The sequence below is a fragment of the Harpegnathos saltator genome, unplaced genomic scaffold (assembly GCF_003227715.2).
Source record: "Harpegnathos saltator strain DR-91 unplaced genomic scaffold, Hsal_v8.6 scaffold855, whole genome shotgun sequence".
NCBI lineage: Eukaryota > Metazoa > Arthropoda > Insecta > Hymenoptera > Formicidae > Harpegnathos > Harpegnathos saltator.
In genome coordinates, this window is record NW_020230710.1 from 271,964 (window position 1) to 291,788 (window position 19,825).

Sequence of the window (19,825 nt, forward strand, 5' to 3'; positions counted from 1 at the left end):
GGTTCCCTTCGCGGTGCGCCTCGCAGCGTCGTCGAAGCGTAAATAAATCGCGGCGCGAGAGGGGAAAAAGAGAGAAGCGCAGGGAAGCTCGCGCTCAAGTTAGTTCTACAAGCCCGCAAGTCCGTCATTCGAAGGTTCGCACAATAGAGAAGCTATTAGCCCGTAATTCCGCGGACTCACCGGGTCGTGGGCTCGGCGAAGCTTCGGATAAAGAACTCGCGTAGATCACACACGATGCCTTGCGAGCGAGTACACACAGCCGCACAGTGTGTCGAGGGCTTTCCGCCTCGCGCACCGACATTAACGGCGGTTATTGTCGACAGAACCTCCTCTATGCGGCGCATACTTGGCAACGGCATTCGCGTCGATAAGTTTCTGTAAACAGGAACGCGTTACGCGTCGCTACCAATGTGCTGCAGTTTGGCAATACTCGCGCCGAGTCTTGCCGGAGTTCAATCGTCCGTGATGCAGGCGCGAGCAATTATCAAGTTCGAGGGGGGAGCGAGGGGCAAGTCGCGCCCTGCTAACGTGTTATCGATCAGATCCGCCGCGCGAGCAATATCTCGCGAACGCGGGTGCGTTTCAACGAGAGAGAGAGAGAGAGAGAGAGAGAGAGAGAGAGAGAGAGAGAGAGAGAAGGGAAAGACTTATTTCCAGCGGCACAAGCAGTTTCGCTGAATACAAGAGTCAACCTCGCGACAGCCGCAAGCCGGCAATCGTTCGAGGTCGTTCGCGAGTCGCCTTCGCGGAAACGAGGCGGCCGAGGGAATTAGACCGGCGCGCGAGAGAGCGCCGCGACGGCCAGCAATAACCAACATCTAATGCGGCCAAAGTTCGGCGATCCGTTAACGATGACAATATCATAATTCTCCGCGGCGGGGGCATCCGAAGGCAAACGCGCGCCGGCTCGACAACAAGACGGAACCCTCTCTCGACGGACGGACAGACGGTCAGAGAGGAGGCGGGCGTGTGTGCGCTCCGGTGCACCCTCGATCTCGCAGCGGCCACCTCCCTCCCCCCCCGGCGGCCGCTCGTCGAGGAAGAGAGAATCGCAGAGGGTGTGCGGAGGCGCACGAGCGAGAGAGGAGAGACGAGAGAAGCACAGCGGTCTGCGCGTAACCGGTCCGCGCTTTATCCGCGGCGAACGCAGCAAAGTCATCGCGCAGGCGCGCCGACGGAAGTCTCCCCCGCAGGATCATTTCGCGCCGCGACGCCGAGCGGCAGGCCTCATCCGCGTCGGCGGCTGCTGGTCCATGCGGCTTCAACGTCGTCGCGCGGGACGACGACGACGACGACGACGACGGCGACGACGACGGTCCGACGTGGACGCCGCGAGACGTCGGTGACGAGCACGCGCCCCATTACGATGACGAGAGTCATCCGCCGCCAGGGTCTCGCGAGTTAATCGAGCAGACTGTCGATCAGGGATCGCGAGCGAATGCGACCGCCAACGCGCTGGTCCCGGAAGTGCCGGAAGATGCTGCGGCAGACCACTCGCGGCTCGCGCGTCGCGACGCTCCAGACGACGAGGGCTCCACGTGAGCGCGGGTGTCAGCGGGGCCAGCCGCAGCTTGGTCGCGCTTTGGCGGCCGCGGAGCAGCGTCTGTGAAGCGTCTGGGAACCGTGAAAAGCCCTCTCACAAGGCGCGCTCGATCGCCGACGCGCCGCGATCAGGCATTGCTCGGCCCAACAGGGAGCAGCAAGAGGATTGCACTCGCGCTGATCGCTCGCTGATCGCGATACGCGATCACGCACGTCTGCCTCGCCGCACGCCACCCCGGGCCGGATCTCTCTCCGCGCGCGGCAGAGAGCAGCGCTGAGAGCGTTTGTTCCGCGCGAGCTCTTCTCCGCTCGGCTAACTTTCACGAACTCAGAGCCGGGCGTTTCAGCGAGAATCGTTCGTCTGTCTGTCTGTAAGGTGTTAATCGTGGTGCAGTGTCGGAGCGTCTAGGTGGGATCGGAGCCGGTTTTCACAGTGCGAGCGAGGAACAGGTTCTTCAAGGAGTTGCCAGAGTCGGAGGTGCCGTGTCCGACGCCTCGCGCTCTCGAGGATCGCCGCGAGGACCTCGCCCGGCGGAAATACTGTCGCCGTAAGCAAGTGTGCGCGGGTTACGACGGACGCGGGCGCTTTCGATGCTTTCGAGTACGCGTCGTGGCCGTCGTGAGTGAGAGTAAATCGAGGGGAAGAGGCGAGAAAGCGGCGAGAAAACGGTGACAGCGGCAAGGATCGGTAGTGCAGCGATCGAGCGATCGAGGTGTTAAAAATGCTGTGTCGCTGGCTCGCCGTGTTGGTACTCGCTGCTTTTCTGCTGGTTATCGAAGCGATCGCGGTCAGCCAAGGTACGTTGTTGCTGCGAAATCCCTCTTCCCACTTCCCACTCCCGCCCCACAGTCCGAAGCGCCGGCGAGCGGGTTAAGTCGGCCGGCATGATTTCCCCCGACTTCGCCCCCGACATCGTCGTCGTCGTCGTCCTCGATCTCGTCGTTGTCGCGGCAACTTACCGCGTTCTTGCGGAAATGTTCGCGAGATAACGTGTGCGCGCCCGCGGGACTAATCTGCGTAATTGAATGTCAGCGATGAAATCTGATACAGACCCGCCATTTTCGCGCTCATCCGGCAAACTTATCGCGCCCGCTGAAATTAATGCCGGCGGCGCGCGCGCGCGCGCGCGCGACAAGGCTAATCTTCGTAATCAAGCGCCGCTGATGAAGTCCCACGCGCGCGCGTGGCCCTTCCCTTTTCGCAATTAGCACACTTATGATGCCATCTGCGCCATCGCAGAGGGCTATTGCCCCGGCAGGGCAGGATGATGTTTCGTGAAATCGAACGTGCGCGCACAACGACGAGCAATCCCGTGGCAAAGAAAGCTCCATCGCGCCATGTTGAGCCATCGCGGTCAGTCTTGCGCTGCTAATCGTGAATTGACAAGAGCTGCGAGCGGGGAGGCAAATTCGAAAACACCAATTGGAGGATTGTTAGCGATGGCGAACGAATCGTACCTCCAAAGTGTCTGCCTGAAATCCAAAGGGACGAGTCGCATACGAAGCGCGTCCCTCGCCGGGAAGCTCTCGGAATTTTCCGCGAGGTCGTGCAGAGTTACGTAACGTTGAACGGGGCCTCGGCTGTCGCTCACGGCGTGATCCGGAGTAATTACGCGGGCGGGGATTACGTGAGTAATTCGACGGGGCCGCCGCGGCAACTCGCAAGTTGTGGAGAAGCCGCGGGCTGCCAGTTTGGAAGCGTCCCGCGCGCGCGAGCGCTCGTCTGATCGCAGTCGCGTGTTCAGCTTCGCGCCGCTAATTGTCGGTTCATAGTCGGTGATCCAGGATAATCGCGCGGGCGGCGCTTGCTCAAGCGCGAAGCGCCGCGCGGCGCACCACGTACTGGGAGATGGCGTACGTGCTAATGTGCGGGAACACGTGCGAGGGTTCACCCTGGCTCCCGATTTAGCGACGCGACGACGACGGGGCCGAGGCCGATCCCATCTGCGAGATCACCCGGCCACCAGCGGGGCGTTTTTTTACGGTACGTCAACCGTTGAATAATTAAAAGTTGGCTCGTTCGTCAGCCGACGAGGGGCTCCGCGAACAGGCACATAATTGCACTCGATTGCTCTGCTGGTGACGCCGAGACGCGACGTGAACTTTGTGACCGATGCAGCTCGAAACGCTAACGGAAGTACACACGGGCAGAGAGCGAGAGAGAGAGAGAGAGAGAGAGAGAGAGAGAGAGAGAGAGAGAAAGCAGGGAACGCAAAAGTGGCAGCGCTCCGCGCCGCTGCGTGTATTGGCTCGAGACCGTAATTGAGTACGGCATGCAAACACTCGCGGCGATTGTCTCGCCAGCTATCAAGAGAGACGTCGCGATTTCATCTGCTCGTGACTGAACCCCGCGAGCGAACACAAGATAGAGAAAGAGAGAGAGAGAGAGAGAGAGAGAGAGAGAGAGAGAGAGAGAGAGAGAGAGAGTGAGTGGCGAATTTAGCAAAGCTTGCTCGGGTCCAAATTCAACGCGTGCGACTAATGGCAAAGTATCTGAGTTAAACGCAACGCAGAGCGAGAGAGAGAGAGAGAGAGAGAAAGAGAGAGAGAGAGAGAGAGAGAGAGAGAGAGAGAGAGAGAGAGCGAGAGCGAGCGAAGCACAACGCGAATTTCTCGCCACAATTACTGAATCGTGAATTCGCGATACGGAGCGGAGCGGCGCAATTGCCGTTGAATGAACGCTCTAAGAGTTCGGTTTAGAACGCTCCTTGATCAGATCGCCTCCGACGCTGTTATATTCCCGCGCGGATTTTATTACTCTCGACCAATTAACCGCGGACGGACGCGCGAATACTTGCGCGAGCGCGCGTGGAGAGCCGCGCGGCCAGCTTGCGCCATGCCGCCGTGCGCGTTTGCGTGCCGCGTGTGCGTTTAACGCTAATGCGGATTCAGCGGCGACTTGATTGACGTATATGCGAAATGATTCAACGGCCGCAGGCCGAGGCTCTCTCTGCTGAGTGCATAAGCGATGAGAGGCGATTCACAGCGCATTAGGAGCTCTCCGTAATCGCTGGCGTGGAATCTGACGGCCGAGCTTCCGATCAGCGAAGGTATTGAACGCTGCTCCCGGTCGAAACGACGACGCGTCGGAATTTCCCAGCCCCGGCGACAGCTCTCCGTCCTCCTCGCGAGACCTTTCCAAGTCGGCGTCGAAGAGGCGACGGCGATCTCACCGGAAATGATCGCGTGCCATTACGGCGCGGCGCGGCGCAGCGCGGCGTAGCGCGGCGTGAAAAGAACGCGCGAGCCTCGACCATCCCCGGCCTTGGACGCAAGTCCGAGCTAATTCCAATCCGCGATAACGGCCCGAGGGCGAATTAATTAACAAGCGCGAGACTCGCGTTGTTCTCTTTGACGCGCGAGCGTTTTTTAATATAATCGGCTTCTCGGCTTGCACGGAGCGTCGCGTGCGGCGCGCATAATTGCGATCGCGCAATTAACCGAGATCGCGATTTAGCCACGAGGGCTTTTAATTAGCGAGTCGCGTCTCGGAAAGTCGCGCTGGAGAAAGAAAGACTGACAGAGAGAGAGAGAGAGAGAGAGAGAGAGAGAGAGAGAGAGAGAGAGAGAGGCATCGGGGAGGGGACGTTTATCCCGCGTTACTTATTAAAGATATCTCCTTTGAACAGTTTGTTATTCAGGTCGTTTGCCAGTTTTTGTCGTCGTTTATGAACCCCCTTTTGAGGGAGGATGTCTTTTTTCCCACGTTCTTCGCCTCGGTATCAAATGACCGAAAGGAAATCAGGCTTTTAATAAAGAGGGCGGACTTCAAAAAGCCTCCGGCAACCTCTCCCGCCCCTCCATCGCTGAGCCTTCTGTCTTTCCTTCTGCTCGTTGTGCACCTCTTCGAGTTGTGTGAAATAGTGGCGGGCGCCGTTGATCAAGCCGCATAACGGCATCGCAATCTTTTCGGACGATATTAAGATTCTAAGGGAATCCATTAAGACGTGCGAGTCGTCGGCGCGATGAGGAACAGGCCGACAAAAAGCTCCCCGTTCCAACGGAAACTCGTTAAGGCCGTTCTCTAATTGCGGAAAATCAATCTCGCAAAGTTGCGCGAGCGGGAACGTTGCTTTCCACCGACACGCACAAAATCGCGTCGTTAGTCTCCGTAATTATAGAGAGACAGTCTCCGAGTCGGCGGGAGCTCATTCCGCTTGGACTCGATGTGCAGTTTTCTACGGGAGACACTCTTGAGGACGCCGACTTCATCAAAAGAGTCTTTGACGGATTCGAATTTGGCCTCGCTTTAGCGGAGGCACGATTGGAAAGCAGCGCAGCGTCTACGCGGTCTTTTTAACATTAGTCTTGCGAGTTTACATGTCTCGATCGAGAGAACTGCTAGATAATTCTAGATAATCTAGATAATTCCGTCCGAATGAAATCTGTACGCGACGTTGGAGGACCGGCGAAGAAATCGCGTCACGCGACTGTAAAGTCAACAATCTCTCAAGAGGGAATCGGATCTAAACCAGTTGCATAATCGGCAAAGGCGATTTGCAACATAATTGCCGCAAAAACTCGCGTCTACCCGGGTAAATCCGATAACCGGGTCATAAACGGGAAGGGAAGACCAATCAGATTGAGACTTCGGGGACTCTCTCTCTCTCTCTCTCTCTCTCTCTCTCTTTCTCATTCTCTCTTCCTCTGCCTCGCGTCCGGGACGTAAATGAAGCCGAAAGAATCCGCAAACCGAAATCGAAAGGTGTCAAACTGCTCGTTCTGGCCGATACGTTCGCGCCGCCGGTGCTAATCCGTTTACCTAGGCTCAATCGATAGCTTCATCCTGGAATTCATGGCGAAACTCAAGCCTCGGAACACGCTGCGGAGAGCCGTGTAATTGAAAGTAGCTGACAAGCGGTCAAATTCAGTAGCGGCGGCGGCGGCGACGGCGGCGGCGGCGGCGGCAGTTCAAACAGTAGTTACACGTAATTTTCGTTGCCGACACGGTTACACAAGATTCCGGTGTTACGAATCCGCGATACATACCGGAGAGTCGCTGTAGATGCGTTTACATAGTATGTACAAATTTCCATTTGCAGTCGCGCGACATTCGCGGCACACGCGCACACGCGCGCTTGACGCGGAAAGGGGAAATTTCGCGGCAAGGATGTCTCATAGGTTTCAGTTACATCGACGGAAAAGAAATATAAGGTGTCCGGGATCTTTTGGAAACGAAAAGTTGTGAAGATTAATCAGATCAAACTGCGAACAAAAGTCAAGTACCATTTTGCAAAAGTCGCAATAGTTATTAAGTTAGTAATAGTTGAAAATGACTACATCTAGAAGCTCTTTTAATTGATAACAGACAAAAGTTGTATGATTTTAAAGGGGACATAAAACAACTGTATCATTTTGTTTACAGATGACGCTACTTTCAAGATATTCACTAATCATTATTTCTCGTAAATGAAAACCCCAACTTTTTATTGTATCATCTTTTTACCCATATCATTTTTTTTTACCTATTAATTTGAATAACTTTTGTCTAAAACATTTTTTTATTTGCCTAATATTTTTTGAGACATTTAAGAAAAATTTGATAACTTTTTCAATATTTAACTTACGATATCTCGCTAACTATTTGACGAAAGAAAAACTGGTATTAGACTTTTTTACTCTATTTAGTCTTAAGAATATATTGTTAATTTAACTTTTGAATAACAACTTTTGTTAATTTATCGATCTCTGGAAATCATCAAATTAACAAAAGTCAGGACGCTATTGTAATAATATATTCTTGAGACCAAGTAGAATAAAAAAACCTACTATCACTTTTTCTTCCGACAAATAGTTAGCGAGTAATCGTAAGTTAAGTATTAAAAAATTATCAAGTTTTTCTACATATCTCTGAAAAAATTAGGCAAATAAAAAAATGTTTCAAACAAAAGTTGTTAAAATTAATTGGTAAAAAAAATGATGTAATAAAAGATTAGACTTTCCACTTAAGAAAAGTAATGATCAGTGAATATCTCAAAAGTGGTGCCATCTGTAAACAAAATGATATAGTTGTTTTACGTCTCCTTTTAAACCATACAACTGTTATCTGGAATATTTCTTAGTATCTTCCATATTTTTCAAGATTTTTGCCTGACTCATTTAAAATGGACACTCTATATTAAACTTTGATTCCTGAATCTTGAACCTGTCGCTAGGTACAATAGCCGTCATATAATTGTAGATTAAATAATTCTGAACAAAAGAGTCCTTTACCATTTTGCAAATAAGTACGCAAATTTTCAAGTTATCAATTAAAAAAGCTTCTAAATGTGGTCATTTTCAATCAATAATAATTTAATAACTATTGCGATTTTTGTAAAATGATACTGGACTTTTCTTCTCAGTTTGATCTGGTTAATCTTCACAATTTTTCGTTTTCAAAACATCCCGGACATTCTGTATATGCATATAGGGTGTTTTAGAGATAGCTGGCCAATTTTAAGAGCATATTCTGCTCATTGTAAAAATGAAATAGGTCATATAAACACGGGCCCGAAATCGCTTTATTTCCAAGTTATAAATACCTTTTATTTACAACAGAACATTCGGCAAGAACATTCCATTAAAGAAATTGTTGGAAGTGATTCCCTTCCGCACGCCTCACGCATACCTCACGCCGACGTCTCATGAATTGTCGAAGACGTCCAAAAATTCCCAGAGTATCTCGTATTTTGTCACACGAAACGATAATACGATCCGAGAGTACTTCCACAATAGCAACAGAAATCTTATAAACGAGAATGGTAAGATAACCGCAGAAGTAACAATCCGAGTTCAAATTGGGAGATTGTGTAGGCCAAACTCAGCGGGTCCTCCTCTACCAATCCATCTATCGATGCAATTATTATTCAGAGACTCTCTCGAGCAATGCAACTGAAACGTGCTGGAGATGTGCTTAATAAAAAATGTTTACAACTAGGAAAAGAAGAGTTTCTGGGTGCATTTTTATTTAATCCTTTTTCATCCTTGAGTGAGTTGGACATGTTCTTAAAGTTTGTTGGAAGTGATTCCCTTCCGCACCAACGCATACCTCACGCCGACGTCTCATGAATTGTCGAAGACGTCCAAAAATTCCTAGAGTATCTCGTATTTTGTCACACGAAACGATAATACGATCCGAGAGTACTTCCACAATAGCAACAGAAATCTTACAAACGAGAATGGTAAGATAACCGCAGAAGTAACAATCCGAGTTCAAATTGGGAGATTGTGCAGGCCAAACTCAGCGGGTCCTCTTCTATTAATCCATCTATTGATGCAATTATTATTCAGAGACTCTCTCGAGCAATGCAACTGAAATATGCTGGAGATGTGCTTAATAAAAAATGTTTACAACTAAAAAAAGAACTAGGAAAAGAACTAGAAAAAGACCATCTATTTCTGAAACATTCCTGTATATCTACAGGAGCCAAACCATACTGAATAAAAAAAAAATTTAAGAGTAAAAATAAGAAATAAAAATTACAGATTTAAACAGAGTACAATAAGAATAATAATAAAGGAGGTGAAGTACAACATATTTTCTTGTTTCGCAAAAGTTAATTTCTTGATTTGTTTCTCAGTATCACTTTTTTTTTAACTTTTTTTTAAACATTTTTTTAATTCAATGTGGTTCAGCTCCTATCAAAAGCGATCGCGGTGCAAAAGTAGCTGCACTCGTCGTAACCGGCAGCACTGCGAATATTATTATCGACAAGATCAGTGACTTTCTCGACAAACTTTGCATTATCGTCCAAACACCGGCAGCCAACTCGTCGTAGTGACCTATACATCGATGATACACCCTGTACATAATAATCGCGATGGCGCGGGAAAATCGATAGATAGAGTCGCGCGTGTCGGTGAAAAATATATAATAATTACATGACGACGGCACTGGCGCGCTGAGTCAATTTATTTTATTTTCTTCCATCAAGAGTCCCGCGCTTCGCTCGGACGTGCAATGGAGCAATTTGCCGTCGTGCAGTAATAATAACTAGTTATACAATCATTGTTATTCAATTTGATGTACGTGAGTTGCGCCCATTCTGTCTCGTATGTATGCGTCAACTACCAACGTCCCATAAACAAAGTTTAATTAACCATAACGAAATTGCCAGGCGTACGAACAGAAATTGCAAACTAACGTCTCTCTCTCTCTCTCTCTCTCTCTCTCTCTCTCTCTCTCTCTCTCTCTCTCTCTCTCTCTCTAACCGTCTGCCTCTTTATTTTCTGATATCACCGTAATTGATTCAATTACATTTCGCGGGTTTAATTGCATTGAGCGGTCTCCACTAGATCCTTCGCATAAATAAATACGGGGAAAGTAATCGATGTTTCCACCTCGTCGGAAAAGAGGATCCACGCGGTGTAGATGAGAGCGCGGAAGAGAATGGCAGTAGATGAAACATGAAATTAATGCGCCATTGTCGCGCCGCGTCCGACATTTTCACTTTCGCCGGCGATAGCCGATGATTCCGCCATAAATTCGGGAGGAAGCATCGCCCGATCGTAAGAAATTCGCGTTCGCCGCGTAAGAGAATAACAAAGTTGCGCTTATTCGACGGCGCGCGTTGGTCGTAATTAATAACGTCGAGCGGAGGAACGAGCAAGCGCGACCTTCGACGAGAATCATCGAAGGACGCTCTCGAACGTTCGCAGGAGAGAATAAAGAGCAGAAAGAAAGAGCAGGAGAAAGGGCAAAATAAAAGAGAGAAAAGCTCGTAGAAAATCGCACGAGGAATCGATATCCCCACGCGCGCGCGGCGCGGCGCGGCGCGGCCGCGGAACCGCCGGCGGATAAATAGACGCGCGCACCGGCAGGGAAATCTTCATAATCACGTGCGCTCGCCGCCATAAATCACTTCGTGTTCGGGGGCGAGCCCGTGAGACGCCTTGACGCGCGCGCGCGCGTGCGATTCCTCGGCTTCATATCGTGTCCTGCTTTATGTATTACATAAGCCGGACCCAAGTCGGCCCATAAGTCGATGACACGTCCCGCCGCGTACGTGCGCGCAACGACTCTCCGCGGGCCGCCCCGCAAGAAGCTACCCGAGGATACATAACCACCGTTCTTCCCGCCTGCCTGCCTGCCTGCCTTGTAACCGCTAGCGCAGACGGATATCGTCCGTGTTCGAGAGAAGTCGCGAGTCATGTTTCTCGTATTTCTATAAATGGAGATCTTTCTGCCGGAGAGTCACGGAGGCGGGCGGAAAATAGAAACGCGGGATCGTATTCTCGCTACGTGTTACTTGCCGCCGCACGTAGCAACGGCTGTTTGACTCTCGCCCTCTCGGTGTGTCGGTTAGCCGTGAAAATTTAGCGAAGAAAGGGATAAATCCTGCCGACAACGCTCCGATGTCGCTTCGAGTTTCGAGTGTCGCTGTATATGATAAAAAGTCACAGTACCGCGCGCGATACTACGCTCGCGACCGCGACTGCGAACAATGTTTGCGAGAATAAACAAAGCCAACGGCCGCCAAGAAGGACGACGAGGAGAGAGAGAAAGACGCGGGGGAAGCCCACTGCAACATTCGAACTCGAGAACCCGCGTTCGATTCTCGCGCGTGGTCCTTTAATCGCGCTCCTTACGAAGGCACCTCCGTACGGGCGGAGGTGTGTACCTAATAAATACGCATTAGTGTTATCGTGAGAGGCGGGAGAGCGCTCCGCCTCGGAAAAATTAAATGACCCGGATCCATTAAATTTAAACACGGTATTAAAACACTCGGGATAAAGCGAGATTAAATTAGCGCGCGGGATCGCTTATCTGCGACACTCGCGAAATCCCCGGCTATTATTTACGAGCGGCTTAGAGCGCGCATGGCATACATACACTTGCCGCCAATATATACCGCCCTTCCTCTTGCCTTCCCCCCCTCCGACCCCTCGATGGGAGTCGCGCGTTTTTTATCGGTAAGATTGACCCGAAGCCAACGCACTTTTCGTGTTCCGTTCTCTTTTCATTCAAAGAGATTCGACGGAAGGAGAAAGAAGGGAGAGAGAGAGAGAGAGAGAGAGAGAGAGAGAAGGAGGGAGAAAAGGAACACACACATCGGCGCAGGTGCATTTACGACGTTCGCGTGTGATCGTAAATCGCCATTTACAACCCCATCCGGGCTCCTTTTTTCCCTTCTTCTTGTCCAAGTACAACGGCTAATAGGTTTCCGCGAGGGTGTCTCGACAAACCAGCGGGCGCGATGTCGAATCGCGCTCGCCCTCCTTCGGAACAGCGAAATACCTGCCGGTGCACGAGCGCTCGCTCGCGCGCGCGCTCGGAGAATGTGTCTCGTAACTCACCTCTTCGCCGGGAAGACCGCGGAACATAAAGAGCGTTTTGCGTCAGTGCGGGATTCACGACTAGCACTTTCGTAATTTTGCCGCGCACGCACCTATTAAACGAGAGGCTTCTGCCTGGTAGCGGCGAAACGCTTTTGAGCCTTTGTATCCCGGCCGCTGCGAGGTCCTGCGCACCCTGCGCGGTTTTGAAGCGACGCACTGCATATTACTTCCTTTTAATTCCATTTGGGTGAAAAAAGAAAGAGAGAGAGAGAGAGGGAGAGAGAGAGAGAGAGAGAGAGAGAGAGAGAGAGAGAGAGAGAGAGAGAGAGAGAGAGAGAGAGAGAGAGAGAGAGAGGAAAGGGAAAAAGAGAAGAGCACGAAACCCAAAGATGGTTATTTGGGTTAATTGTTGGACATGGCAGTGCTCGCAAAATACAAACGCGTCAGATGACGTGACACGGAGAACCTAACGTGAAATAACGCTACACAACGTGTGACGTAATGAAAGTTTGTACACAGAGAGAACGATTTAGTTGAATTTAACAAATGCTTATTTGGAATAGTCCAAATAAATTTTTTGTTTGATCGAACGAAATTTTGTTTGACGCAACAAAAATATTTTGTTGCAACTTAGTTCCAACGAAATGTTTTTGTTGCGTCAAACAAAATTTTTTTCGATCAATCAAAAAATTTATTTCGACCATTCCAAATAAGCATTTGTTAGATTCAACTAAATCGTTCTCTCTGTGTAGAAAGTCGAGAAGAGCCGGGATGCGTGCCGCTATGTATCGAGTGTTTCGCCTCTGAACGACTCATGCGGAGAAAAAAGGCGAGAGAGAGAGAGAGAGAGAGAGAGAGAGAGAGAGAGAAAGAGAGAGAGAGAGAGAAGAGTATATCTGATGTCTTGTGAGAGGATTACACTTCACGAAAGACAATCACATTTCACGAAAGCGGCGAATTATCGGCGCGAAGCTCACAGATAAAGTCATCATCTCCGTCTCGGAGGAACTCGCGTTCTCGTTGTTTCACCATTCTCTCCGTAACACGTTCGCGCGCGACATTCGATTGTGTTGCCCGCAAGATTACATTTTTGCGCGGCTCGGAAATCCATTACGGCTTTGAGGTTCATTACACGGGCGAGTAAAAAAATAAAAGCGAATCCCAGGGACGCGCGAGCGCGATCCGACTTCGCTCTAATATAATGCAGGCGATAGCGATCAACGCGGATACCGCGACCGGGCTTGTTAATCGAAACGTAATAACAAGGCATGAAGGTTCTCGCTGTCGCCGTCCCCGCGACAGCGAGAACAATCATCGGCGTGGTGATTTAGTAACGTTAGGAAAATACAAGGATCATCATGCGTATTGCGACACGGAGGATTATTCGGATCGAAAGGTACACTAAAGGGGGAGAGGCGAAAAGAAAAAGATCAGAGGGGAGGGAGACCAGCGCGCAGACCTGCGTCGCAGAGACGGCAAAGTCTCGTCTCGTGAAAAATCGATGCGTGCCCCGTTACAGGCAACGTCGCGAGCTTCGAGCGAACTCGACAATGTCGAGAGTCGCTCGAATAAATAAATGCAACAACGTGCATGTCGCGGCCTCGTGTGGTGGCCGCGACTGTAGCGCTGGCTGCAAAAGTCATCGCGTCCGACGGATACGCCAACGTCAGACATTTCCGCGTCGGCTCGTCCAGCTGAGCGAAAGCAGGAAGACTCGAGTCGCTTAATTAGTTCCCGCTAGCGAGCTTACGCACTCGCGCATCGGGGATCGGATGTGCCGCCAAATTGCCTATCGTAATTAGCAGTTAACGAGTAGACGTTAGACTCGCTCGTAACACAAAGCCGACTGAAGGTTAGCGCGCGGGAATTCACCTCGTAGGAGAATCGACGTGCCTTATAACGTAACTACATAATGAGGTTGTATACAGTTGATCGTAGTTACCGTAGCGACTGCCGTCACGGTCGCAGCGCAAGCCGCAAGCTAGAGAGGAGAGGAGAGGAGCTCGCGCGTACACAGTAACAATGTCATGTCCGGAGTTTTTGGTCGCGTCGGCGCGGATCGTCGTAGCTGCTAGGCAAATTGCATTCGCCGTGAATAAGCGTCGTTTTAAGCGGGGACGAGCGGAAACGAGCGGGATTATTAGCTTCCGCGAGATTCGATAACGATATCAACGAAGCGTGCGGCTTCGCCGACGGGGTAAGCGAGAGAGCTCATGTCGAATTAACGTGTGCGGACGCGCGCACACACACACACACACACAGGGGGGAAGATCTCGCGGCTCACGCGATCCGAGACCCCTATGTTGATTTTATAATGGGCTGCCGTCGTCGCTTCGTCGCACAAAGCGCATATTTGATACTCGCGATTCTTCCAAAAAATCGCGGGAGACGCGACGACGAACCGCGCGTCCACCCGAGCTCGATCTATCGGAAGCAGCACGCGAGCTCCTCGCGGTTCGAATGTTAAATAAATAGTTGTATTTATTTTCGCAATCGCAGAACTCGGTGGACCGAGTGGCTGTTTACATTTCTAAGTTGAAGGCAAAGTTTGCGCAACAAATGCTGAGCGACCGTGCGCGCGCGCGCGCGCAGCCAACTGCACACTACTATTTTTTTAATCGTAATAACAAACATCCGTCGTCACCGCCGTCGTTGCTGGTGATTCGTTCGGCCGGCAGAACGTTGCCGTTGCGGCAACGTGCGGCCCGAATAAGCAACAAATCTGCGTTTGCGGTGCCACGGATTAATCCGCGCGTATCGACGAGATATTCGTGCGAACGAAGCGGGGCCAATTCCGCGCGTAATGCGCCGGTAATCGTCTCGACAAAACATTATCGGAAAAGATTATTCATCGTGGCGCAAAATGTCCATATTACGAGGTCGCACGACGACGCAAAAAGGACCCGCCGCGTATTTAAACGGACGGCACAGCCGCCGCGCTACCGTTCCGTATAATCCGCTTAAACTCGTTTCGCCCTACCAGAATGTCCAGAATTTGTATTATTACAGTCATTACTCCGACCCTCATGCGTGCTTAACGGCCGGGCCCGGCAATCGCGCGCAGGTCGACCTCTAAAATAGAGGGGCGGGCATTTGTGAAAAAAAATATTCTCTCGATGTCGCCTCCTACTTTGTCGTTTTTACGACAAATCCGCGCCGCTGTTAAGTATCGCCGGCGGGAAGAAAAAGACGCACACATACTCTCCGGGAGGAGAGGGAGGGGACACTTTTCTGTTATTTCATATTATCTGTCGTATCAATTGTACAAGAATTACACGGAGCGTCTCACGCGACGGCGACGCAGTGTGTGCTACGTATACACTGTGACGATATTCCGATACCGCTAATCACAGTGTACATGTAACAATACGATCGACTTACACACAATGTTCCGCAAATTCACGTCGATCGGTTGCCGCTCGACAAACATTTGCCTCGCGTGCGGACGCACATTCGCGCGCGCGACGAGGAATAATCTCGATGCACCGAACAGCCGGAGAGACCGTTCCGTCACGTCGAGACGCACACACACGCACACACACACACACACACACACACGCAGAGCTCGCGGTTTATTCGCGACAGTGGCGATATCATCCACCTTAACGCGCGACATCGAGAATCCCAGAGTCGCGGCCTCGGAACTTCCTCGAGTTTCTCCGAGTACGGATGATGCCCGAGCCGCGCCGCCATGCGTGTACTCGCCCGGGCGTCGAGGAAATTGCCGAAGTACATGGAAGAACTTTTGCTCCCCGTTACCTTTGAGTCTGACAAATATCCCGCCGCCGCCCTTTCGCGTCTACTTCGTGTCGCCAAGCCAAGCGGCGTAAAGGCGAGCTTTTCCCCCGCGGCGTTCGCTCGCTGTTTCGCAATTTTCTCGAAAGCCTTCGAATTTCGAGCCATTCGCCGGCGTTTGCGAACCGCGTCGTCTTCCCCGCCGCGGTCCGATAAATAAATAAATAAATAAAGCGTCTCCCTCATCCTCCGCAAGCCACAGTGCTTCACGCCACGTACGAATCGCGCGCTCGTCGCTCCCGCCAAGAGACGCTTTGTGCGCGGCGCTGCGAGTTATTAATAAAGTTATTACACCAAATGCATTTCCTAGCCTTCGAGATGTCATTTGTAACACCAGCCGTTAAGAATCCGGCGAAGCTCAGCGGCTTTGCTTTTTCTTAGCAGCGAGCACGCGTCGGGAAATGCGTTGCACTTCTCTTTCACGGCCGCTCGTCGTTGGCTGACAAGTGCCTGACTTCTTCTACTTAAACAATTACGCGCGTCACATGATGATGGGACCATTGTATCACGTGACATCCGTGTGTTATTTTGACATGCACAAGCGAGTCATTGATAGTAGCTTTCTTCACACACGTTTTTTGTCGCCGAAAATCACAATCATTAAATCGTAAGTGTCAGGTTGACGCAAAAATAATTGCGGTTTTTATCATTTTAAGTTTGGCGCCGTTTTTTCTAGTTATCGTTATCTTTCGTTATAGTCATGTGATACATCATTGTAGACAATGAAATTGGCACCACTGATTTCAGCTAATGTCTATTGTTTTCATTTTTTCATATTGTTGGATATAACCTCTTGAATTAGTCATGGAAAAAAGTAAATTCGCGCGGTTTTGTTGTATAAGTTTAAATTGGGACGTAAAACAACAGAAACTGCTCGAGACATCAAAGAGCCTCGGCAAGCCCCATGCAAAAAATGCCCGTTTTCGGTACCTCGATTTTTGAAACTTTTTTTATGCCAAATGGTTACTTATAATGACCCAAACATCCCTGCAAAATTTCAAGATGAGCATATGCCCCGTTTAAGAAATATAGGGAGTCAAAGTTGACCATATCCAATTAAAAAATATAGCAGCTTCACATTTATACTCCAATAATAATGTCCAAAAAATTCAGCCGAAATGGTTCTTTTAAGACTTTTGGCTGCTGATTACGAATCTGAAGTCAGATTTTAAAAATTCAAAATGGTGGATCCAATATGGCGGACGAATTTTTCTCAAATTCATCAGATTCACTTGAAACTCGTTACTCGGGGATTTTTGGGGTTCACCAAATACGAAAGAGATAAAAAACTTGTCATCTTTACTTCTTTTTTGCTTATCACAGCTAACGCATTTAACGAAAGGCATTTTTACTAGAAAATCGAACTTTTTGCTGTAGCGCATATAAAAACTTTTTAAACAACAAAAAAGCATAGATTTAGTCATTAGCATGAAGAAACAAAGAGTACAAAAAAAATCTTACCATTTATCATTAATAATATTTTTCAAACAACAATATTTCCAGATTTTCGAAACTGAAACTTTTATTTTGTTACATTCGCAAGCGTACGATACAAATAAGATGTAGGATGGAATGGAATGTTAATGAAATGATGATCTGCTGATCGTCTTTTGTTTTCAGGGTTTCGTAACTCTAGGCCGAACTCTTTAAAACGAGACTCAGTCCGCTCGACGCTCATAGCTCCTAGGTAGAATGTAGGTCCAATGTGAGGAAAAATAGGTCCATTGTAGGACAAAATAGATTCTATGTAGGGTCAAAGTAGGTTTAATGTAGTGGCAAAGAAGATTTAGTGTTGGTTAAAAGTTAGTTAACCGTTAGATTCGTAATCAGCGACCCCAAAATCCCCCGAGTAACGAGTTTCAAGTGAATCTGATGAATTTAAGAAAAATTCGTCTGCCATATTGGATCCGTCATTTTGAATTTTTAAAATCTGACTTCAGATTCGTAATCAGCAGCCAAAAATCTTAAAAGAACCATTTCGGCTGAATTTTTTGGACATTATTATTGGAGTATAAATGTGAAGCTGCTATATTTTTTAATTGGACATGGTCAACTTTGACCCCCTATATTTCTTAAACGAGGCATATGCTCATCTTGAAATTTTGCAGGGATTTTTGGGTCATCATAAGTAACAATTTGGCATAAAAAAAGTTTCAAAAATCGAGGTACCAAAAACGGGCATTTTTTACCGATGCTCTTTATTTTTGACAAAGAATCAATTAGTGAATATACAGCTCAACACTGGTCCCAAAACTTTCGGGATGAAAACGAAAGCCTTGAAGATGAGGAGGACGTCCTTCAGCTAAGACAATAATAATTTAAGAACCATTATTGAAGCGAACTCGAGAGGTTGTTTCCCGTTGGAAGAAATGTGTGCAGGCCAATAGTCGTTGTTTTGATTAATAAATATAATTTTTAACTGATATATGTGTCTTCATACTTAATACGTAAAAACCGCAATTATTTTTTGCACCAACCTGATAATATCGTATATACATTGTCTTTCTCGTTTATTAGACGTTACTTGACACGTTACGACTCGAAATGAGAGAAGAAAGTCCGAGGAAAGCTTCAGCCAATCGCACGCTTATGCGTGTCAAAACAACGCACTGGGGTTCGCAGAGGCTCCCGTCAGCGAGAACTTACATGATTTCCAAACGAAAGCTTCCCCTCACGCCTCTCCCTCCCCGCGGCGCGATATATATTTTTTCCCTTCCCCAGAGCAAGATTCTCCGCTCCCTCGCATGGGCGGATGTAATGAGTGTTTGCATCTCGTACATCATGAAGATAAGCCTGATCACATTTCAACGTCACGACGTGGCCGCGCGGCCTCTGAGAAATCGACTGCCTCCCCTCCTTCCTCCTCCCCCTCGCGTACCTTTTTCTTGACGTGCCGCTATATCTTAACCAGCGAATAAATGCTTTATAAGCTCAAATCGCGGCTGCGCGCACGATGTTTGCGCACGTGTCTCCGCGGCGCAGCCATTTTTTAAGCACGGCTCGTTTGGCACCCGCGACGTATCGCGCGGTTTTCTCGCGGAACGATCCCGATAATTGCTTTACGCGGATATCGATGAAACGTCAGCGGAGCTTCATTCTCTTTCGCGGGAAGAAGAATATTACTTTTCCAGAGAAAGGTCGCACGCACACACTCTCTCTCTCTCTCTCTCTCTCTCTCTCTCTCTCTCTCTCTCTCTCTCTCTCTCTCTAAGCGGAAAGAAATTCAAGCCTATCCTTTAATTGATAGCGGATTGTGTAACAAGGCACAACGTGACAGATCCAATTACTCGGTCACCTGACCGCCTTCTCAGTTGCGCAATGTTCCAATCTAGCCGGAGACAAGCTTCAGCTATGCGTTTCAATTAAGTTTCTCATATGAAGCTCTTCATCATTCGCCCGACGGCCGTCATTTCGAGGCAAACGCGACATTTCTCAGTCCGCGTGTTCCTTTTCGCGCCCGAGGACCTTTTAGGAAAAATCTCCCCCGCGGACGGCTTTTGCACCCCGCGGATCCTCCGGGGAACCCAACGTTTCCGCAGCAATTTCAGTAGCAAGAGGGAGCCGCTGCGTGCACACACACACACACACACACAATTCGCCGCGAGTAACATCGTTTGTTTTCCTACGAGGATATCGAATTATTTCGCGGAAGGTCAACGACACGGCACCGTCACAACGACGGCCACATCGCGCGCTTCGTGCCCGCCGACGGAGGGAGCAACGTGACGCGTTCTCCAAGTCGAATTCCCGGTCGTGTCGTCCATAACACGGCACATCGTGAGATGTGATAAATAAAAGAACGTCGTAATCTCAGTGGTCGGCCGTGTCTTACGTATGTATGAAGGGGTAACCGTGCCCTGGACATGCGCCGCGCGCGCATACTCTCGGACGAGAGGCCGCGAGGGGGTGCAGGAGTTAGGCTGTCCGGGAAGTTGATATAGAGCCTCGAGAGACGGCCCCCGCCGGCCTCCGACATTGAATTATAGCGACGGCTCCGGGCGAAACCGGGAACTTGTTATCCGAGGTTATGACAGTATAAAAATGCTCGTCGTTAAGTCCCGCAGTTCGAAAGTATCGGCGCGTCGACCGCGACAGCCGGTGACTTCTCGATGAGTTAAGAACGTGTCAACGCGCCGCGGCAGCGCGATGATCCTCCAACTTCATCGTCCGCTCTTGAGTGTCCGGGCGGCACGAGCGAGTATGTCGCGTGCGAATTGCTCTGGAAAGT

General features: G+C 49.5%; 1 protein-coding gene across 1 annotated transcript in view; it reads left to right on the plus strand.

The window, feature by feature from the left end:
• Nucleotides 1-1,145: 1,145 nt before the first annotated feature.
• dpr1 (defective proboscis extension response 1) overlaps nt 1,146-19,825 on the plus strand; it is a 382,968-nt gene continuing 364,288 nt past the window's right edge. The window contains exon 1 of the mRNA XM_025307399.1: nt 1,146-2,340. Coding sequence (XP_025163184.1) covers nt 2,265-2,340 — 76 coding nt within the window. The 5' untranslated portion in view covers nt 1,146-2,264. The remainder of the gene's footprint in view (nt 2,341-19,825) is intronic.